Here is a 22,755-nt window from a genome sequence, read left to right on the forward strand (position 1 = left end):
CCCAGCGAGGCTCCAGGCGACGTGAACGGCGCGGCCACCCAGCCTTGGCAAACGCAGCCGCTTCCCGGCTGTGTGCCGAGCCCGCGGCCAAAGCCACCGCTGCCTGCTGCAGACCGGGAGGGCACTCCGAACATGCCGGGGGGCGGGGGGGGGACACACAGAACTTGATTCAACATCTTGACCCCGGGGGGAGGGACACAGAACTTGATTTAACATCTTGGCCGGTGCCACCACGCTCCCCTGGGAGCATCCAGGAGATTTCCAGCTCCGTGCGGGAAGCCAGAAGCTCCTCTCGGTCTGCCTGGATGGGTTGTTTGCTGCACTTTTGATTTTCTGGTTGGGTTTTTTTTCTCTTTTTTTTTTTCCTCTCCCACTCCCCTGGGGACTTTTTTTTTTTCTTTTTTTTTTTTTTTTTCCTGGGCATAGAAGGGAGGCCAACTATTGTTCTGTAATTCCCTTTTCAGAACCAACGCAGCGCCTGGTCTCGCCGGAGCGAAGTCTCTGCTGGCAGAACAGGTTATATAATATTCTTGCTCCTCTGGGGCACGACGCTCGCTGGATGAACCAGCTGTGAAGTCAAGTCAGATCAGAAGCAATACCATCACTTGCATCCCGCCGGTAAAGGGGAAGGGATCGCGATTGTCCTTTCGCTCAGCCCACGTGCTCGATGCCTTTCGCTTCTGATCGAGCGAAAAAGCTGCGGTACCTCTCAGAGCTGTCCTCCGCCAAAAAGCCCGAGGTTTCATTTCTTTGCAGAGCTTCTGAGCGTTTTCATTGGGCAAATGTAAAATAAATAGCAAGTAATCAAAGGAGAAAAAAAAAAAAAAAAAAAAAACGCCGACAGAGCTAATTCATAACCTTACCGCTTCTGAAAGCGGCGTGGTTGGGAGTTATTTTATCCCGGTTCAGAAAGAGCAACCTTCAAACGCCAGGACCTACCCCGAGGTGCCCCGGCCACTGCGGGTAAATTACAGGGGGGTTACTCCGCTACGGAAAAGCCGTACGTGATGGCGCGCTGGGAGCGAGGGAAGGGCAGAGCCGCGCCGGCCGTTTCGGTGCCGGTTGAGTCAATCCGGTAGAGGTGGCCCAACTGCCGGTGCCTGAACACTGAGAGCGCAACTCAGAGCGGGACTTGCCAACTTAGCTCGTACAACGGCACATACAGCCCTCGGAAAGGTGACTGCTGCCCCGAGAAGGCTGCGACATAAACAGCGCCGCTGCAAGCGAGCCTGTACCGGCCGTGCCCAGCTCATCCAGAGCCGTGCCCAGCTCATCCAGGGCCATATCGAGCTCAACCAGAGCCGTGCCGAGGTCATCCAGGGCCGTGCCGAGGTCATCCAGGGGCACGCCGAGCTCATCCAGGACCACACTGAGGTCATCCAGGGCCATGCCCAGCTCATTCAGGGCCACAAGGTCATCCAGGGCCATACCGAACTCAACCAGAGCCATGCCAAGCCCATCCAGAGCCATGCCCAGCTCATCCAGAGCCATGCTGAGCCCATCCAGAGCCGTGCCCAGCTCATCCAGAGCCATGCTGAGCCCATCCAGAGCCGTGCCCAGCTCATCCAGAGCCATGCTGAGCCCATCCAGAGCCGTGCCCAGCTCATCCAGGGCCATGCCAAGGTCAGCCAGGGCCATATCGAGCTCAACCAGAGCCGTGCCAAGCTCATCCAGGGGCACGCCGAGCTCATCCAGGACCATACTGAGGTCATCCAGGGCCGTGCCCAGCTCATTCAGGGCCACAAGGTCATCCAGGGCCATACCGAACTCAACCAGAGCCATGCCAAGCCCATCCAGAGCCATGCCCAGCTCATCCAGAGCCATGCTGAGCCCATCCAGAGCCGTGCCCAGCTCATCCAGAGCCGTGCTGAGCCCATCCAGAGCCATGCTGAGCCCATCCAGAGCCGTGCCCAGCTCATCCAGGGCCATGCCAAGGTCAGCCAGGGCCATATCGAGCTCAACCAGAGCCGTGCCAAGCTCATCCAGGGGCACGCCGAGCTCATCCAGGACCATACTGAGGTCATCCAGGGCCATGCCCAGCTCATTCAGGGCCACAAGGTCATCCAGGGCCATACCGAGCTCAACCAGAGCCGTGCCGAGCCCACCCAGGGCCATGCCCAGTTCATCCAGGGCTGTGTTGAGCTCATCCAGAGCCGTGCCGAGCCCATCCAGGGCCATATCGAGCTCAACCAGAGCCGTGCCGAGGTCATCCAGGGGCACGCCGAGCTCATCCAGGACCATACTGAGGTCATCCAGGGCCATGCCCAGCTCATTCAGGGCCACAAAGTCATCCAGGGCCATACCGAGCTCAACCAGAGCCGTGCCGAGCCCACCCAGGGCCATGCCCAGTTCATCCAGGGCTGTGTTGAGCTCATCCAGAGCCGTGCCGAGCCCATCCAGGGCCATATCGAGCTCAACCAGAGCCGTGCCGAGGTCATCCAGGGGCACGCCGAGCTCATCCAGGACCATACTGAGGTCATCCAGGGCCATGCCCAGCTCATCTGGGGCCATCCTGGGCTCATCCAGGGCATGGCGAGCTCATGCAGGACCATGCCGAGGTCATCCAGGGCCATGCCGAGCCCATCCAGGGCCATGCCCAGCTCATCCAGGGCCATACTGGGCTCATCCCGGGCCATACTGGGCTCATCCCGGGCCGTGCCATTCCTCAGCGCGAGGGAAGCCCCACATCCCTCATCACTCACCGCAGCGAGCGACGGGAGTAGACGGCACACCAGGAGGAGGGACAGACTGCGACCACTCGGAAATCAGACCTGTTTTGCTGGGGGAGGTTCTTAACTATACCCTAAAAAAGCAGTTTTGTTCATTTTTAAATTAAAAAGCGAAGAATTCCATCAGTAGGCAGGGAAGGGGCTGGAATGTTTCAGGTTACGGACACAAGATTCCCCACACTGGTCCCATTTCTGGATCCCTGTCAGGTGCCACCCGTCAGCTCCGGGCAAGACCCCTGGGGACACGCACCCGCTCCGTGAGGTGACAAGGAATGGCAGGAGCTTCCCAAGGAGCAACCATGCAGCCTCCCCCGCTCATTTCTTGGAGAGGGGGGGAAGAGCCAGAAAGGACAGCGAGACGTGATGGCAAAACTGGTGGCTGAACACAGCAGCACAGGGTGGCCAGGGGTGGGCGAAGGCTGGGAGCCGGCGGTGCCTTTCGTCATCCCGCGGCGTTCCCAGTGCATCCCAACATGCCCATGGGCTCTCCCAATCTACCTCAGCCACACAAATAACTTCCCAAGAGGCTCATTCACGTCAAGGCCACCGCGGACCCCCACCTGCCCAGGGTACCGCACGAGAAGAAGCGGCGTGGCTTCTCCTTCCCCCCACGGCCATCTAGAGGGATATAAAAAATAACTTATTCCGAAGCGACCGATGGCTCCGTGGCCCCTCCGGAGCTGCGGTCGTTAGCAGTCTGGAACACGCAGCTGCCTTGAAAGTCAAGGTGAAAACCACCACCACCACCACAAGGAACGACCCTGAGTCCTCGGCATCGCCGCGGCCGATTGGAAAAATCCGGGGTTCAGCCACAAGCGGTACCCAGGACCGGTCCCTGGGATGCTTGCTCCACTTGAAGACCAAAGGAGGGTTTTATCTTCTTGGGTTGGCAAAGAAAGAATCAGCCTCAGGAGAGAAATGTGTCACAGCGGGAAGTCAACATCTCTGTCACGTCTGATTTGGGGACACCACCGGCAGAACCCGGCGCGGCTTTTCCCAGCGCAGGCGGCGTACTCACCACTGAGAGAGCGGCTCGGGGAGGAGTGCTGGCTGTTGGGGGTGCTCACCGTGGGTCCCACGATGGCCGAGCTGAACTCCTTCTCCAGGGAGGAATCCCCACTACCTGTGGGAGGAGGGAAACACAAGTGAGCAACGCCTGAATTGGGGCTGGGGGCTCCCGCCGCCTTCACCCCACCAAACCCTCTTCCCAGCGCCGCTGCGTCGGGAAGGGGCTTCGGGACACGGCTTTCACCGTCTGCCACGCACACCGGTGGCACCGCAGGAGCTCGCCGCTTGCCGGACCGCGGTCCTCCAGCTGTGACCTCCTCGGACACCAGCAGCCCCCAGCCAGCGCCGTGCCGCCGGCAGCGCAAGCTTTGCTCCCCTCGCCGGCTCGCGGGGAGGTGGCAGAAGGGGCGAGGGGTCGGCACGCCACGCTGGGGGGGCTCTGCGGGTGCTCCCACCGGCACCACAGCGCTGTGCCAGCTGAGGGGGGAAGGGCAGACCACCCCTGGGGGGGCAGACCACCCCTCACCCATGAGCATCAGTCCCCCACCTAAGGGAGCTGTGCCCCCCGCTGTGCTGCCCAGGCGAGCGGGTCCCTTCCCCGGGCACGGGGGTCCCCCTCCCCGGCAGCCCGTGCCGGAGGGACCATTCCCAAGCAGATCCTCACACCCCGGGGGAGCCGAGCCCACCCCAGACGGACCCTTGCAGCCCCTGGAGACAGGCCCTTGCCCGTTCACACTGGAAAGCGAACCCAGCAATACAGCTGCCTACCCCATCGCACCCGCGCGCCGGGCTAGACTCATTTTTTCCCCTTCGGGGGCTAGCAGGTTTCTATTCCGGCGAGACCTGCTGGCTGTCAGCGCGCCGAAAACCCCCGGCCCCCCATCAGCTCCCCCCCCCCCAAAAAAAAAAAAACAACCGCCCGCGAGCCGGGCAGCGGCTGCTCCTCGGCGATGCTGTGGGGACGGTGGAGTTTCATGATGGAAAGTGCAGAAGCTCGGCGAAGGCCATCAGCGCAGCTGGGAATGTTATTTCTAAATGTTTGCAGCTGGAGAAACTCCCGTCTCGGCGCTCCCCGAGCCCAGTTCATCCCATTGTCTGGTGACTACTGGGACGCTGAGCTCACCCAGCCTCGCGGAGCATGGGAATCGGTGGTGGTAACTGCCCTCGGTGAGACAGCATCTTCTCAATCGCTGCTCCACCGGGACGCCCCAGCACCATCCTCACCCTTCCCAGCTCCCCGCAGCAGCTTTCCTCCCGGGGGGCACAGCGGGACAGGCTCGGAGGACCCTTCCCTCTCCCCTCCCCACGCTTCGGCCGGCGAGCTGCTGCCAGCCAGTCACGTCAAGCCGACAGGCGCTGCCAGCCATGGCACAAGAGGTTAATGAGAAGGTTGAGTAACGAGCCCGGAGCCCTCTGGGGGCTGGGGGCACATCCTGAGGCCGAGAACAGACACTGGGTGGGCTGAGAGCGACCCCCTCGAAGGGTCTCGGTACATCACGAGCGGCGTCCCGAGCCTCCCTCGCTCATATTCATCTCCACGGTCATCTTGGGGGGGGCGGGGGAGGGGGAGGGGGGGGGGCGGTGTCAGGCCTTTCCTTCCCTCTCCTCCCTGCCAGCACAGGGGGGGTCAGACACCTATCAATCACCCTCCAGAATCGGGCCCCCTGCACCCCTTCTCCTCCGCACGCAGCGAGCAAGCAGAGACGGCACCGAGTTATTTCAGGATCCTCCCCACCACCACCACCCCCCCCCTCCGCCGCCGCCGCTCCCGTTTAACTCGCATTATTCTACCTTGCTGGAGATACCCTGGAGTGTTATCACAGCCAACTCCTTGGAAACAGCGCTGGAGCCCAGGCTGCGTGTGCATGTCTGCGTCGCTGGCAGGGCGCACGCAGCCGCTCACCTTCCAGGAAGAGCAGATTCCTGGAAGCGAGGGAAACGACCGTCATTTTACAGGCAGGCGGCACGGCACGGTGAGCGGGAACGTCGGCTGCTCCCTGCCGCGGGGACACGCGGCCTTCGGAGAGCAGGGAGCCACGCCGAGCCAGCCGGAGACGATGCTTGAAGGAAGGAGAGAGCAAGGGATGCAGGGATGCTGCAGGGGGTCCGCTCTGCCCTCGCAACACAGCCTCCCCCCCCCCCCCCCCAAACCCAGGGGCTCCGGGCACAGGACCCCAAAATATGGGTGAGGACCTGATGACCGGGGGGGAGAACGGCATTGCCCCCCACATCAGCCAGGGCTCATCGGGGCTCTGCCCCCCTCCTATAGCCACAAGGGACGGGGACACCGAAGCCACGGTCCTCAGCTCCAGGGGCAGATGCTCAGCCCCGAAGAGGCACTTCACACCTTCCCAACGCGCCGCGTATCCCTATCGAACAGCCAGACACACGGGAACACATCCCCGTGCTGGAGCCGCAGGGAATTTTTCTAGGCAGCGTTTCCAGGCAGGCTTACCTTGGCAAGCAATTCCCAAAAAAAAAAAAAAAAAAAAAAAAAAGACCCTTCCCGGTGCCAGGTTTAATCCTGGAGGTGAAACTGGGGCTCCCTCACGGAGCACCCGGTGATCCCGACAGCAGCAGGAACCTCGCCGCGCTGTCCTGCAACCTGCTCCCAGCTACCGCTTGGAGAAAAGTTAAAAGCAGCCAAACTCGAATTTAAGTGATAAAGTACGGGGAAAATAAGAAAAAAAATAAAGAAAGAAAAATATGACAAAAAAACACATCTATTTCTCCTCCATCCCTTCGACCATAAAGGCAGGGCATGGCATCCCGTCCGCAGCTGAAAGCTCAGCTCCTCTGCCAGCTAGCTTCATCCTCCGGATCCCAAAGGATCCTTCTTATTCCAAACGATCCCCAAGCAGCCAGGGATACGCGAGCCGATCCCTGGCACCGAGCCCCCGCCGCAACGGGGGTCAGGCCAGCAGGAACCTTCGTGCTGCCAAGAGCCTCGGCTCCCTGGGGGGGGGATCGCTGTCGGACCCCCACTGAGCAGCATGGACCCCAGCCAGGACCCCCCCCCCCCTCCAGAACATCACCACCCCCCCACCACGGGGCCGGGGAGTTTTTCCCTCGGTGCAGCGGCGGGTCTGACACAGGGACACCCCCCCCCCCCCCCCCGGTAACGGCTCCCACCAGCGGTTCGGAGCCCCCGGTAAGGTGGGCAGGCTGCCCGGTGCCGCCGGCGAGAGATTGAAGCCCTATCCCACCCCTGGGAGCAACCAGCGCCTGGTTTCGACGGTCTCTCGGCAATTTCCCTCTCTGATAACTTTTCAGACTCGAGATTTCAGGAAATATTGGGTCACATTTCATTTGTTCTAAAAAAACAAGTGGAAACCTGAACGTCAGGCAAGAGACGCTCCGTCTGCCTGTAGCCCGGTTATCCAAGGAGCCGGGAGCGTTTCACCCCGTTCCAAATCAAAGGGGGTAACACAGTGGGGGGGGGGGGGGGAAGGGGGCTGGGCTGTGCCAGGGAGCGGAGATGGGGGGCGACCCCCTGGAAACATCCCCCATAAACACCCCCCCACGTCTTCCATCAGCCTCTGACACTCACAGGCAACCAAAGTGGGGGCAGACCCCCCCCCCCAAAAAGCATCCAGGGAGAGGAGGGGAGGGAGGGAGGGCAGGATCCCACGGGAAAACACGGTGGGACAGGGATTTCATCCCACCCTGCTCTTGCGGGACGTCCTCGGTCCAGGCCGGGGGGCTGCGCTGGTGCCTCCCCCAGCTCGGATGATGGAGCGGGGTGCTCAGCCCCTTCACCCGCTGTGAGACGGCACCACCGTCCCCACGTCCCCAGCGCTGGGTTTGGGGGTTCAGCGTCCCCAGAAGGACGTAGAGCCCCAGGAGGTGCCCCCCCGAGGAGCGGGCACGTGGCACGGAGGGGTCTCTGGGCTGCCTCCACCTTGCTCCTGCCCCCCCGGCGGTAACGAGACCCTCTCTCACCACCACAGCTCTTTCAAAACGGACTTGTTTTCCTGTGAAGAACTCAAAAGAAAAAATATTTCACACGCACGAAGAGTTTCCGGGCCCTCAGCCGCCTCGCTTTGCGACAAACATGAACTTTTGTTTTTTCAAGAGTTCGTTTAATTAAACAAATTTCACAGAAACGAGTTTCCAGAACGCTGCTGGCTGTTTCCCCGAGTCGTTTCAGGGCTGCCAGCGACCTGAAGCGGCTAATTGGCAAGCCTTGCCCCTGACCCTGCTAATTAACCCATCTTCGTTAGCCCTGCCCTGCTCCCCCCCGCCCCGGCTTTGCTCCCCAACTTCCCGGAAAGTCCAAAAAAGAAAAGGAAAAAGGAAAAACCCCGGGATGGTCCTGCAGAAGCTCCCATCATGCTGCTCTCCCATCATTTCCCCATCCCCCTTCCCTCCAAACTCCAGGAGCTGCGTAAACCCGGGACCCCCAGGACCTCCGGCACCGGGAGCCCACGGGCACCCCAAGACTGAGCCTGGTGGGCTCTTTGCTTTTCCCACCTTCGTTCTGGGCTGGGCAGGGGAACGGGGCGCGTGGGGGAAGGGCTCAGCCATGGGTCTCCCCCAGGAAAAGCAACGCCGCAGCCCCGCAGGCACCGCAGACCTCGGCACCGAGCCCACAAGCCCCCAGACCCAGCCGGTGGCGGGGGGCACCGTTCTGCTGAGCGAAGCGGAGAGCGCAGCCACCCCCGGCGGCGCATCAAGCGTTTTGTGACCTCCCAGCGGCCAAAAACCCAGTGCGTGGAGAAGAGCCGAGGGTCTAACCCCGAGCAGGGACCCTCCTGGGATCGGAGGAAACCTTCCGAGAAAGGAGGAGAGCGCACGAACTCCGAGGATGGACTTTGCCAGGCCGGGAGATGCAGCGTGATTTACACGCGGGGCGTTGCACCAGGACCCCCCCGCGGTGCTGTCAACGCACCAAGCCCCCGGCCGCTCGTTAGAACAGCCGGGGTCCTCTCCCTCCCGATGCACTTCAACTCCTGACCCCCATCCCCGCTGAGCCATTCATCCCAGCACCCCTCAGCCGTCCTCCTGGCGGCACTGGGGCCGGATTTGGGAATCGGGAGGGTTTTTGTTTGGTTTTTTTTTTTTGTCTTTGCTACTTCGGCGTCAGCTCTCGCTCCAAAGCCTGTCTCCTCCGTGGACAAACCGCGGCGTTCTCAGACCAGTGCCCCAGAGATAACCACGAATCCCACCAACCCCACTCACCACTTCCCGCAGGTGACCAGGTAACCAAAATCCCTCCGGTGTCCCCGTTGTCCCCTCTGGAGAGGGTCACTGGGGCTGTGACCCCCAGCCGGCCCGTACGGCTTCGCCGGTTACCGAGCGGTCCGGCACGCCAGCAGTGGGACCCAGGTGAGCCCCCCGCTGCCCCCCACTCTCCCCACGGATATTTCATGGACTTTACGCCCGGAGCTCAGCCTGGGTCCCAGCTTAAGTCGCGCCGGCAGAGCGCGGCGCCCGACCCGGCAAGACCTGTGGGGGTCTCTGACGCTCAGCACCGGAGAGCAGGACTGAATTCCCCCGTTTCAGGAGCGCAGCCAGGAGTCCTGAAGGAACAACCCGCCCCCCCGAGACCCCCCGAGGCCGGGACTGCCCAGCCACCGCTGGAAAGAGGTTTTCCTTTCAGCTTGTGGCAAGGCTTTGAGTTTCCACCCACAGCGCCCACCAGAGCAGCGGACGAAGGCACAAGCACGTAAACTTCGGTGTAAACTTCCAACGCTTCGTTTTTTACACTAGGTACCTTCGTTTTTTTTAAATTATCTGTTTATACTTAAAACTGCACACTTGGTCAATGCTTCATCCACAGCCTGAGGATGTGGATGAAGGTACCGGCACAGGACTGGTACCCAGAGGGTGAGACCGAGCATCTTGAACACGTCAGCGACCCAAAAGAGCTGGCAAAAATCAAGATCAGACATACCAGATATGTAAGATCGTCCATTACAGTCTTCTATATCCATCTTTAAGGTACTGTGCTGAAAGAGAAAGCAGAGCTCAGTCAGAATTAGCCTCCAGAAGCCTCTCCTCCTCCAGGAAAGCTGCCCAAGCAGCTTCTGGGAGCAGGAGTTACTCACCCCCTGGGCTTAACCCCGTCACCACCGGCTTCACCATCAAAACCCAGCGGGTGACACCGATCCCCCCACCCGAGTGCTGCTTTCCAGGCACCCCCCTGGGAAAGCCAACGCTGGAGCGAGCAGTGGGTCCGGCAGCGACGCTAGGGACGCGCACCGCAGTGAACGGTGCCTCATCCCCGCCGCAGGCACAGCACCGCCACTGCGGCGTGCCGGGGATGCGGCGTTGGCTCTTAAAGCCAAACCTGGGACCCTCGGAGGGGGCAGAGATGGGAGAAGAGCAGCCACCGGCTCCCCTGGGACCACCGAGAGCCAAAAAGTCACCGGTCCAGGTAGACGGGCACAGCCCTGAGTAACCAAGTGGGCCAGCAATTCGCTGCTCCCACTCCAGCGAGGGACCGCTGCCAGGAATCCTTGTGCCCGTGCCCGACGTGGCAACAAGGGAGCTGGAGCCCCGAGCGCGGAACACGCAGAGCCAAAGCACTCGGCTTCATTTTATTAAGGAAAAAACCCCAGGATTTTGGGCAACACGACCCAACGCTGACGCACCACGCTCTGCCGGGCAGAGCCGCAGCCCTTCCCACGACCACACCAAAATAAAAGGGAAATCTGCCTTATATTTTGCTGCTCGGCACCCCACGGAGATAATGAACATTTTATACATTCAAATGGCTTTTATTTGTCAATTAGGTTGGCTGTTTAAAAAAAACAAAACACCAAAACGAGCCCGGTTTTAGAAACAGGAGTTTTGCTGTTTAGAGCTGTCTCTAATTGGCAGTGGATAGGGTTGGAAACGGAGCGTTTGCTGCAGAGAACAATTAGAAAAAGTGATAATTTGTGGAGATGAATCGTCTTTTCGGAAAGCCGACGTGATTTGCAGAGCGTGAGCGCGCACACGAGCAGCGTGTTGGTCTCCCCCTTCGCTTCTCCAGCGGCCGATCCGTGGCAGGTAGGGAAGCTTTCGGAGACCTCGGGATCTTCCCTGAGCCAAAAGAAATCGGTCGCTGCCTTCCGGCGGTGCCCCTTTCTAAATTATTTTTAAGGAATAATTCAGATACCTGAATGAACCCAGTTGTCCCAGCCTTTCTCCCACTCCAAGGAAGCACAGATGCGGACAAGGCGCATCAGCCTGGGCTTCTTACCCCACCGGACCCAGCCGCCCGCTTGATGTTAATTAAGAGGAAAAGCTCTCACTGTGCTCCAGTTAACCGCAGACCTCGCACGGGGGGTCGCTGGTTTTATGGGGGAGGTTTTCACCAGCTGGGCACCCGCTTACACCCAGCCCAACCCAGCCATACCCGGTGGCGGGATGCAGCCAGGGTGTTTTTCCAGCTGTTCCCATCAGGTTTGGGGATGAGGTGAGGACCCCCCGCTCCAGCACCAGTACCCAGGGTCCTGGCACTGGGAAGGCTGAAGGAGGAGATGGAGATGCCAGCTCCGGTCCCACCCGCAGCGGGATGCAGACTCCCAGGTCCCGAGTAAAAGGCACCTCCGCATCCCAGGCTGGCACCGGCACCGGGTGAATTTAAATTTGTTATAGGGGCTGCAGAAAATAAGGAAGCACGTGGGCTAGTGGCGCGACACCGGCGCTGTCCCCTGCACTGTCACCCGTGCCACCGAGGCGGAGGAGGACATCCCAGGGCTGAGCGCTTTGGAGTTCCCCTTCCCACCCCTCGGAGGCTGTGAACTTCACGAGATGAAAATGATTTCAGTTGAAAGCTCTCCCCCAGGCGCTGGGGTACACAGGAACTGCGGTTTCAAACGCATCCTGCAGCCTTATTTTTGTTGAACCCCTAATTTTGCTTTTCTGTGTTAGGCGCACCCGCTCGGCAACGTGTCTGCTTTGCGGAAAGGGCACGGCGACGCGCTAAGAAAAATTTTATTTAGAAAGCCCTTTCCCTCCTGTACTCTGCAGAAGCCTTTGAAAAGATGAAATTTAAATTCTAAATAAGAATAAAAAAAGCCCAAGTGCTAACGACTGTCCGACGGGGACCGTGAGTGAACACGCGGCACGGAAAGCTCCCGGCATCGCTCCATCTCCCCGGGACACACGCCGGACCACCGGGACCCCGGTGCCTTCCCTAAGCCACAGGCAGCCGACAGCGAGAAGCAGGAGAAATTAATTCTCCTCAAAGTAATCAGCTAATAATCAGCCAAATACAATTGAGTTGAGGAGTCAGTTCTGTAACTCCTACTCCTGCACGCGGTCTCATTAACGCTAACGGGATGATGAGCAGTAAAAGAGATGGATTCCCCACTCCTTTGTATTTAAAAAGAGGATCCAGGAAAAAAAAAAAAAAAAAAGCACCGGGAGCATTTCAGGAGCCCCGAGCCACGTGTCAGTGGTTATTTTCCTTAATTTTGCCGGAGTGCAAGGCCTTGCAAGCAGGAATCGCAATTTAAAAAATTGCAAATTGAAAAAAAAAAAAAAAACGAAACACCCCACCGAGCTCACAGGAACCTATAGCTCTACGGTTAACGACGGCGCGTAATTAACCTTCAGCTAGAAAATGCTTTTGCCTGTTGTTCCTTCCTAGAGTCCCGATTTTGAAAAGCACCGAAAAAAGGACGGACAACCCCCACACCCCACAGCCTGGGGGGAAAACACATCCCTGGGGGAAAAGGGGCTGCTTGCAGGGATGCGGCTTTGGCTCAGCACCGTGCCAGGGAGCGATGCTGGCCGCCTCCGAGCTGCTCAGCACCGCTACCAGCCGCCCCCCGTCCCCATGAGGAAGGGCAATCTCTCATGGATCATCCTCGGAGCTGAGCCCCCCTCCGGAGGGGTGCCGGGGTCGGACAGCGCGGTGAGAACCCGGCGCGGGGACAAACCTCCATGCTTCGGCGCGGCGGGCGCAGAGAGCACGTCTCCGTCTCCGGACTTTCTTCCCAGCTTTCAGGTGCGATCGTCAACTTGGGAATCGGAGGCAGGAGAGCGCTAAAATTAGAGCAGAGTGCCTTCGGCGCTGCTCGGTGCTCTCCTCCCCTCTGAAATAAGGACTTTTTCCCCAAGTGGCAACACTCAAGGAAAAAGGAAAAAGTCCTCAGAAGTAGCCCAATTTAAAAAAACCTCCAGCTCAGCCTGGTGCCACTTGGGAACGTCCTTCGCGCTGGTAACAAGAGGCTTCTGAAGGTGGCCAGGAGGACCTCCTGCCCCTCCTGCGCCGGCAGAGTGAATCCCGGGATGGCAGAAACATCCCAGAGCCAGGAAAAATCTCTCAGATCCCACCCTGGGCTGCTACCCCGCACCCTCCGGCAAAGGGCTCCCACCGGCTGCCTCCAGAACCCGGTGTAAACCCCTCGTAGCCTCGTGGTCGTTAGGAAAGCCAGTCAGTTTTCCTCCCCGGTGTTTCTGGTTATACCTCAAGTGCTGTGAAATGATTCTGAACGCTCAGCACCAGCAGCGGAACGCTCCTCTGCCTCCAAACACCGTGACAGCAGGAGAGACCCCAGCCCGACGGCACCCGGGGCTCCGCCAGGTTATTTTTGAGCTGACAACATCAACCCCCACGGGGGTAAACACGCAGCTCCCGCCAGGCTTGCACAGAAACCAGCCAAAAAATGCCAAAACCAGCCAGAAAACACCAAAACCCTTCGGTCTGACCCGTTTCTCCACCGGTCCCACCGGCAGGGATCGCTCCCCAAGAGGCACCCGGCACGCACCCACGGATCAGACGGGACCCTCCGAGCTACGACGAGCAGGAGGATCCCTCGGGAACGGTGAGAGCTCAGCTCTGGTGGCACCAAACACCCATCTCTGTCTGCACCGAGGGCCGGCACCCACCGCAGGACAGCCCAGCTCGGTGCTGGCGAGACCCGCATCCCGCGGTGGGGGAAGACGTGTTGGGGGGGCGAACATCTCCAAGCCTCCCGTCAGGGTAAGAATTAGTAAGCGCCATCAAGGTCCTCACAGTTTCTTTTTCCTAGCCATTGTTTCCATGAGCTGCCGTTTATTTTCCAACGCCAGGATTTATGATTATTTATTTTTTTCCCCACCTTCGCTGCAAATAGAAGCTCAGTGAATGAACCGGGCGCTCAAAGACCTCACAAGTTTGTGGCATTGGAAGCGCTTCAAGACGCAGCGTGGGGGGAAAGGGTGGCCTTTGGCAGAGCCCCCCATCCTGCCAGCGCACCCCATTTCAACGCTGAGGACGTGGCTTTGCCGCGCAGGTGCCGGCGACCCCGGCTCCAGCCAACGGAGCCACCTGTGGAAAGCGCAAATTAAAGCGTTGCGACACGTTGTGTCCGTGATAAAATAGTTCCCGTTGCCTCCGTGTTTTGAAATATAGGATTTAGTAAGATGAAGTGTCGTTGCTAAAAAAAAAAAATAAAATAAATTAATAATCTGATTTAATGCAACGCCGCAGCCGGAGGGCAGCGGCTGACAGCCTCCCGCTGCCGAGCTGGGGAGCCCCTGCATCTCCCCTGCCGCTGGTGATAAAGGCGATGCCGGAGCAAAGAAACGCGGTGCAGCGCTGGCAGGGGAGAGGCAACGGGAACGTTCTTAGGTTATTGCTTTAGGGACGGGCAGAAAAACTTCCTACACCCACCTGCACCGGGGTTTGTCACGGCAGCAGAGCCGACAACGCCGCCTGCGCGAGCCCGGCCTCGCGGTGGGACCCTGAACCAAGACAGAGCGATGTCACCCGCCCAGGACCCCCAGAGACCCCCTCCCAGCTAACCCAGGTGCCTTAACCCCAGAACTGAGCAACCACGGCCGCAACTCCCACCCTTTTTTCTAACTACAGCAGGGGAAGAGAGAGAGAAAACCCTTGGAGGGATCCAGCTTGAAGCCAGGTCCAGCAGCGGGCAGGCAGGACACCAAGCTCCGCGTCTCCCATCGAAGCAGGGATGTTATTTTTCCCTCTTTTTCACCGCCTGGAGAAGCTCCTCCCCACTGGAAATGCTCCTAACGCTAACACGACAGGACACGAGCCTTGCCTGCTCATTGATATAATTTTGTTCCAAAGCACTATCAACCAGCACGGTGTAAAAGGCGAAACTCCTGGTTTTAAAACACCGCTCCCGAGATTCCACAAAGTTTTAATTCAAAGCAAACCGAGGGCTGTCTCCTCCCGCGCCTTTGTTCGGGATCTAAACCCGTGTTGTGCCCTCCGGGCATCACCACAATACGGATAAATAATAACCGTGAGCGACGACGCTGAGCCTACAAAAGATGAAAAGACATTTCAGGAGACCGCCCCGGCAGCGAAGGGAGGGAAGAGAAGTTCCTTCTCCAGCACTTCCCGGGACAGGCGGTGGGAAAAGGGGCTCCGGCCTCCAAGCAGTGGAGCCGCCGCTGTGGGATCGCTGCTGTGGCTGGTGGCCTGACTTCGCTAACGACGCTCAGGCGCGTTTTAAATGGAACTGATCCACTGAGAGCAGAGAAAAATTAATCCGCCGCTGGATGCTCCCTCCTCGCGCCCGTCCTGGTCCTCTGCCCTCGGATAACCCCGCTCCGTCTTCGGGCGCGGAGACCACGCCGGCCCCCGCGGTTCCTGAAATTCCCCTTGGGAGCACAAACCGCTGCTGTGCAAACAGAATCGGTGCTGCGGGGCCCGGCCGGCTGCTCCCACCACTGACACCTTCACAAGGGCTCCAGAGCCCCGCTGGCTCACCCAGGCCGCTCGGGATTCCTCCAGTCCTTGGAATAAAAGCCAAGATGAGGCCAAAAAATCATTATCCCGGCTCCACCGCCGGGATATATACACGTGCCCAACCGTGCCACGGGACATGGCTCACCCTTCCCACCGCAGCCGAGGGGCACAGGGCGGCGTTTTGCCTGGACCAGGACCTCAGGATGGTACCTGCAAGCTGCTCCCGGAGAACGCCGGCCCCGCGGACACCGGCCTCACCGGGCACAAGGCACAGCACGGGGACGCTGCCCACCCGAAGCGCCGGCGTCCAAGGAAGCCCCCCCCGCGCACCCAGGAGCCAAGACACTGCAAGGAGCAGCCACGAGAAAGTGTTTACAGCCGCCAGCGGCAGCTTTGGCCCAAGAGCCATCGCTGCCTCTTCCCGGACCCTCCCGGGCTCTCCGGATCCCCCTTCCGTGATCCCAGTGGGGCAGCTGGCACCGGCACCGGCACGACGGCTCCATTCGGGAGCGATGCCGGACACGCTCTGCGAGCGAAACGAGTCCGTCATTGGCACCAATGCTGCTCTTCGGGAGGGGGGGGGCACAACGGGGACGGGGGCCACAGTACGGGGGGCACCAGCTCCGGGATTTAGGGAGCTCACCCCCCCCCTCTGCTCATCCCCGGGGGGGCAAGGATGCAGCCCCTTCTGCCTGGGGCAGCATCGGGGGGGGGGGGTGGGGGGGTAGAGGGGAGTTGTGGGGGTCACAGTGTGAGCAACAGGCAAACGGGGGGGGGGGGTGTGAACCCCCCAGCCCAGCATCCCAGAGGAAGCTCCGGCATTGACAAGTCGGCTGGGAAAACTCTGCCCGGAGCCAAGAGCTTCATCCAAAAAGCGGCGGCGGCAGCGACACCCCGCAGGCACAGGTAGGTACGGGGGGGTCACAGAGCTTGGGGGACCCCGACCCCCCCGACCCGACCCCCCTCTCCAGGAGACGGAGGTGCAGGGGGGAGGGAAACAGTCCCAAACCGGGATGCAGGAAAAGCAGCAGAACTTCGGCGGGGCCCCCCCACGCCCTCCCCCCCCCGAACCCGTTGTATCCCAGAAATGTCATTTCACTGGCCAGCACCCGGGGGGGGTCCCCTGCGCCCCCCCAGCCCCTCACCCTCACAGCAGCCAAGTTTGGGGGCTGCACCCATGCAAGGAGGGACACCCCGCCCCCCCATCCCCAGCCGTCCCGGGGAAAGCGGCTCGGGGAAGATTTGGGGGTGCAGCCCCCCCCGCCGCGGGGGACTCCCCCCCCCCCCCCGACAAGACGCCTTTTGCTCCGGCCCCCCCCTGCGGCACAGACCCCGCTCCGAGCCCTGACAGCCCCCCAGGCACAAGACGGACCCCCCCAGCCACGAGCTGCCCCCCCTCCAGCCCCCCCCTCAGAGACCCCCGACCCCCAGGGCAGCTCCCGCCGCGCACCCACCCCGCCCCCCGGCGACCCCCGGCCGCCGGACCCCCCGCCCCCATCACCCCCCAGCCCAGCACACACACACACCCCGGCCTGCTCACACCCCGCCGCTCCCCAGCACCGAGGCCCCCCGCTGCCCCCCCCGGCCCGGCCGGCGGCCCCGGCCCAGCTGCCCCCCACCCCGCCCGACCCCCCGACAGCGCCCGGCTCTCACCGGCGGGGGTCGGGGAGGGCCCCCCCGGCCCGGCCCGGCCGCGGGGCGTGCGGCAGCGGCGGGGGGGGCTCAGGGGCTCGGCGGTGGCGGCGGCTCCATCGGCGGCGGCTTCACCTGAGGAGGGCCCGGGCCCCCCCGCCCGCCCCGAGCCACTTCCGGCCCCCGCGCGCAGCCAGGCCGCGCAGCCGAGCGCCGACGCCCTCGAGCCGCCGGGAGGGGGGCGCCGCGGCCGCCATGGGCCGGCGCGGGGGGGGCTCAGCCGAGCGCCGAGTCATCGAGCGGCCGCCGGCCAGACCAAGGGCGGGCAGCGGAGCGCCGAGAGCGCCGAGCGCGGGGCGGGGGCACCGAGGGCCTCGACGGGCCCCGGGGCCGTAATCGATAGCCGAGAGCCGGTAATCGATAACCGATAACCGATAACCGGCGGGGGCGGCCTCAGGGGCCGGGAGCGGCGACCACCGAGCGGTCCCAGGACACCCCCCGGGAGGGCCCCGGGCGGTCCCAGGGCCGAGGGTCCGCGGGGTCGGGAGGGCCGTACAGGCCCACAGGGGGGTCATAGGGGCCCGGGGGGGCCCATAGGGCGGCTGTAGGGCCCGGGGGGGTCCCAGGGGCTGGGGGTCCCAGCTGGAATCCCACAGGGTCACAGGTTATATGGGGTCACAGGGTCAGGTGGGGTCTATACAGTCCCGGGGGGGGGGGCATAGGGCAGCTGTGGGGCCCTGGGGGGGTCCCAGGGGCTGGGGTCCCAGCTGGAATCCCACAGGGCCAGGTGGGGTCTATACAGTCCCGGGGGGGGCGGTCCCAGGGGCTGGGGGGTCCTGGATGGAATCCCACAGGGTCAGGTGGGGTCTATACAGTCCGGGGGGGGGGCAGAGGGGGGGCCAGAGGGTGGCTGTAGGGGCCTGGTGGGGGTCCCAGCTGGAATCCCACAGGGTCAGGGGTTATATGGGGTCACAGGGTCGGTGAGCCAGGGGGTCTATACAGGCCCGGGGGGGCCATAGGGACCCCAGAAGGGGGGGGGGGGGCGCATAGGACAGCTGTAGGGTCGGTGGGGGGGTGGGTGTCACAGGGGGTCTGAGCTGGAATCCCACAGGGTCAAGGGTTATACAGGGTCACGGGGGCACACAGGGTCGCTGGGTCACCTGGGGACAGAGGGGTCCCACGGTGGAGGGGTCCCATGGCTTAGGGGGGTCCCATGGTGGAGGGATCCCACAGCTTAGGGGGGGTCCCTTGGCTGGGGGTCCCATGGGGGGGGGGGGGTCTCATAGTGGAAGGGTCCCATGGCAGGGGGTGGTCCCATGGCTGGTGTGTCCCATGGTGGAGGGATCCCACAGCTTAGGGGGGGGTCCCATGGCGGGGGGGTCCCATGGCTTAGGGGGGGTCCCATGGTGGAGGGAACCCACAGCTTAGGGGGGGTCCCATGGCGGGGGGGATCCCATGGCTTAGGGGGGGTCCCATGGTGGAGGGATCCCACAGCTTAGGGGGGGGTCCCATGGCTTAGGGGGGGTCCCATGGTGGAGGGAACCCACAGCTTAGGGGGGGTCCCATGGCGGGGGGGTCCCATGGCTTAGGGGGGGTCCCATGGTGGAGGGAACCCACAGCTTAGGGGGGGTCCCATGGCGGGGGGGGGTCCCATGGCTTAGGGGGGGTCCCATGGTGGAGGGAACCCACAGCTTAGGGGGGGTCCCTTGGCTGGGGGTCCCACGGGAGGGGGGGTCCCATGGCTGAGGGGGGTCCTATGGCTTAGGGGGGTCCCATGGTGGAGGGGTCCCATAGCTTAGGGGGGGGGTCCCATGGTGGAGGGGTCCCATGGCTGGGGGGGGTCCCATGGCTGTGGTGGGGGTCCCACAGTGGAGGGGTCCCACAGCTTAGGGGGGGGGTCCCATGGCTGGGGGGTCCCATGGTGGAGGGGTCCCATGGCTGGGGGGGGTCCCATGGCTGGGGGGGTTGTCCCACGGTGGAGGATTCCCACGGCTTAGGGGGGTCCCATGGCTGGGGGGGGGTCCCACGGCTGGGGGGTCCCATGGTGGAGGGGTCCCATGGCTGGGGGGTCCCATGGCTTAGGGGTTTCCCATGGCTGGGGGTCCCATGTCAGGGGGGCAGCCGGTCCGTAGGGGGTCCCGATCCCCACCCTCCCCCCAATCCCACTACGGCGCCGCTGCCCCCGCGCTGCCCCCGGAAGCCGTAAAGCCTGGAGTCCATAAAATGCACAATCTTTATGGAGCCACTTTCACACGTCGGGGGCCATAAATGGGGGTGACCTTCGAGCCGTGGGGCGCGCGGCCGGGCCGCTCAGCGGCTGACGGTGACACGAACACGGTGCCAGGCGTTGCTGAGGACCCCGCGCAGGTTCCAGATAGGTGCCACCGTGTCGGGCTGGACGTTGTAGCTACCGTCCACCGCTTTGCAAACGATCTCCAGCTCGGCGGCACCCGCCGGTACCGGCACCTGCAGCTCCCAGAGTGCCCAAGCCCAAGCACGTCCCGGTACCGGCCGCTCACCCGTCAGCCGCGCCACTTGCCAGGTCCGGCCGCCGTCCAGGGACACGTCCACCCGCACCACCTCGCGCCCACCGCCGCTCCAGGCGTAGCCCTTCACCGTCAGCTCGTCCGCCGGCACCGCCGCACCGGGACGCGGGTGGGTGATGGCCGATTGCACCGGTAACTCCTGGATGGCCGGTGCCGTCCGGTAATCCACAGTGTCCCAGTCCACGCAGGGGGAGAAACCCTTGTAGTCGTTCTGCTGCCAGTGGCTGGGGCTCTCGGTGGGGCTGACGGCCACGCGCCGCAGCCACTTGACGCTACGGGCGCCCACCACGCCGGGCACCACGACGCGCAGCGGGAAGCCGTGATCGCGCGGCAGCTCTTGCCCGTTCATCTCGTAAGCCAGCAGCACGTCGGCCAGCGGGCTGACGGCGCGGCCGTAGGGGATGGACGCGCCGTAGGGAGCCCCCCCGGCATCCACGTCCAAACCCTCGAAGCAAACGTGCCACTCGCCCTCCCGCTGCTCCTCGAAGCCGGCGTGGAGCAGCACGTCCCGCAGCCGCGCGCCGCCCCACCGCGCCGTGCCGATGGCACCGATGTCCCATGCCAACCCCTTGACGGGGCGGACGAGGCTCATCTCGGTGCGGCGGTTACCGGCGCATTGCAACGTGGCCGTCACCTCGTGCTTGGGGAAGCGGCTGCGCAGCTCGGACAGCGACAGCGACAGCCCCCGGCCCCCCGGCCCCTCCACCCGCAGCCGGTAGGACCCCGGTTCCACCGCCGGTACCGGGAGGTGGTTACGGGTGAAGAAAAGCTCGTTGGGCGTCAGGAAGCTCTCGGTCAGCAGCTCCGCCGGCGGCTCCGCGTTGAACGGCTTCTGGCTGTTGACGCGCAGCCCGGGGTGCCGGGGGGGGTCCCCGGCGAAGGGGTCCTGGGTGGCGGCGGGGGGTGGCGGCGCCTCGGCGGGGCTCAGCTCGCCCACCTTGTACTCCCGCAGCAGCTCCAGGACGTGGGGCTGGTTGTGGACGGCGTAAAGGGCCCAGAAGGGCTCCAGGGCCCCCCCCGCCGCCAGCAGCAGCTTGTCGGCCCCCCCGGGGTGCAGCTCCACGAAGTCGGTGACGTCAAAGACCTCGGTGCCGTGGGTCACCCAGACCCGCTCGGCCGGTGAGCGGTGGCGCCCCACCTCCTCCCGCGTGTACTGGGGGTACTGGGGGGCCTGGGCCGCCTGGGCGACCTGGGGGGCACCGGCCCCGTCAGCGGGAGCGTGGCACCCCCGCTGCCCCTCCCCCACACGGGCAGGACACTGGGGTCACCCCCCACAACCACCGCCACCCCCGGGCAGGACCCAGGGGTCACCTCCCCACCACAGGCAGGACCCTGGGGTCGCCCCCCACAACCGGCACCCCCAGTGCCCCCCCTCCCCCCAGCAGGACCCTGGGGTCGCCCCCCAAAACCGGGGCCCCAGTTCGGTAGCCGCCAGCTGGGGGGGAGGGGGCGGGGGGGGCCGTGACCTCCAGCCACGGGGGATGTTGCCCCCACTGTCCCCACCCCAGAGACGGACTGGGGGAGGCGGGGGGGCGACCCAGAGGGTCCGGCCATCCCGGTGCCACCCCCTGCCCCGGGACTCAGCCCCCCCGGGACCCCGCTGTCCCGGTGCTGCCGCCCTCGCCGGGATCCGCCCCCCGGTGCCGCCCCCCCTCCACCCCCCCAGGGGTCGGAGCATCCCGGTGCCGCCCCCCCCGGTGTTCCCGGGATCTCACCCTGTCCACCCTACCCCGGTGCGCCCCCCGCCCCCCAAGGATCGGAGCATCCCGGTCCCCCCCGCCCCCAGCTCCCCCCCCCCCGGTGCTCCCGGGACCTCACGCGCTCCCCCCCGGTGCCGGTGCCCCCCCCGCCCCGGTGCCCCCCGGACCTCACCCTGTCCCGTCCCCCGGTGCTCCGGGATCTCACCCGCTCCCCACCCCGCCCCGGTGCCCCCCCGCCCCGGTGCCCGCCCCCCCCCCTCCCCGGTGCCGCTCACCCTCCGCCGCCGCTCTCCGTAGGCCAGGACGGCCCCGAGCCCCAGCAGCGCCGCCAACACCGGGGCCGCCCCCCCCCGGGGCACCCTCGGGGCCGGGCTACCGGGGGCGAACCGGGAGCAGCCGCGGCGGAGCAACGGCGGGAGCCTGCGGGGACAGCGGAGCTGGGACCGGCCGGGGAGGGGGCACCGGCCGGGGGGGGGGAACTGACACCGGGGAGGGGGGGTCCTACCTGTGCCCGGTAACGGCTCGGAGCAGCAGCATCGCGGCGGCACCTGGGCGGGAGACAGCGGCTGGCACCGTTACCGGACCCCGTTACCAGACCCCAGGGGAGCCCCCCCGGAGCGGGGGGCAGCGGTAACCCCTCCCCCCCCGTGCCGGTCCCCCCCCGCCACGCACCTGCGTCGCTCTGGTAGCGCGACCTCCCGCCGGCCCCTGTCGCTTTAAGAGAGGGGCTAGGGGCGTGGCCTCGGGGGGCATTGGCCACGCCCTCTCCCTGCCCGGCGCTGTGGGCGTGGCCCGCGGGGGTCCGCGGGGGGCTTAAAGGGGCAACAGCAGGCGGCCTTAAAGGGGCAACGCCGGCGGATTTAAAGGGCCAGCGCTACCGTCGCGCCCCCCCCCCCAACCTCCCCAAACCGCCCCCCCCGGGGGCAACCGGTTGCCGGCGGCGGCCAAGCCCCGGCCCTGCCCAGCTGGCCCCTCTGATAAGCGTTATCGGGGCAGGGCTGGGGCCCCACAGCGGCTGTTGGAGGGGGGGGCAGTTGCCCCCCCCGCCCCGCCCTGAGCACACACGGGGGGGTTGGGTTTATTTGTCCCCCCCCCCCCCATTTCCTTTTCGTGTTGTTTGTTTTTCACTTGCAGTAAATACATCGGGCACTCGGCTGAAGTTCTGTTACCACGATTGTTATTTAAATGCAATGGAGGAGCTTTCTCGAAGCGGAAAAAAAAAAAAAAGATAAGAAAAGAAAAAAATAATAAAATAAAAATAACAACAAAACAAAAAAAAATATTTATCCGAGAAGCAGCAGAAGAAAAAGCAAAAGGTGAGAAAAGCTGCAGCGTCCACATTTGGTCCAGGGGTTTGGCCTGGGGGAGGAGGGGGCCGCCAGCATCACCTGCGGGGGGTGGGGTGGGGGAGGCTGGGGTCACCCTGGGGAGGCTGGGGGTCCCCAGCCCCTCGTTAAATACAAGTGAGTGAGTCCCAGGGGGCTCCCATGGCCCAGCGC

The 22,755-nt window shown here is 63.5% G+C and overlaps 2 protein-coding genes across 4 annotated transcripts in view; both read right to left on the reverse strand.

Moving 5' to 3' along the window:
- IKZF4 (IKAROS family zinc finger 4) overlaps nucleotides 1-17,286 on the reverse strand; it is a 33,953-nt gene extending 16,667 nt beyond the window's left edge. The window contains exons 1-4 of one of the 3 annotated variants that reach the window (XM_080368852.1): nucleotides 17,032-17,165; nucleotides 9,634-9,688; nucleotides 5,529-5,660; nucleotides 3,748-3,852 (exon numbers count right to left, since the gene is read on the reverse strand). In XM_080368852.1, the coding sequence (XP_080224978.1) occupies nucleotides 3,748-3,852; nucleotides 5,529-5,660; nucleotides 9,634-9,673 (277 nt within the window). In that variant the 5' untranslated portion in view covers nucleotides 9,674-9,688; nucleotides 17,032-17,165. Of the gene's footprint in view, nucleotides 1-3,747; nucleotides 3,853-5,528; nucleotides 5,661-9,633; nucleotides 9,689-17,031 lie in introns of all 3 variants that reach the window. The other 2 variants (XM_080368853.1, XM_080368855.1) reach the window with 2 other exon arrangements.
- Nucleotides 17,287-19,225: 1,939 nt separating this feature from the next.
- Nucleotides 19,226-22,060, reverse strand: SUOX (sulfite oxidase). Its single transcript, XM_080368856.1, has 4 exons — nucleotides 21,929-22,060; nucleotides 21,762-21,804; nucleotides 21,532-21,676; nucleotides 19,226-20,745 (listed from the first exon to the last, which is right to left on the reverse strand). Exons 2-4 carry the CDS (start codon nucleotides 21,791-21,793, stop codon nucleotides 19,321-19,323), a joined length of 1,602 nt encoding a protein of 533 aa, XP_080224982.1. The 5' UTR covers nucleotides 21,794-21,804; nucleotides 21,929-22,060; the 3' UTR covers nucleotides 19,226-19,320.
- Between the last annotated feature and the right edge of the window lie 695 nt (nucleotides 22,061-22,755).

This window comes from Falco punctatus (assembly GCF_963210335.1).
Source record: "Falco punctatus genome assembly, chromosome: 18".
Taxonomy (NCBI): domain Eukaryota; kingdom Metazoa; phylum Chordata; class Aves; order Falconiformes; family Falconidae; genus Falco; species Falco punctatus.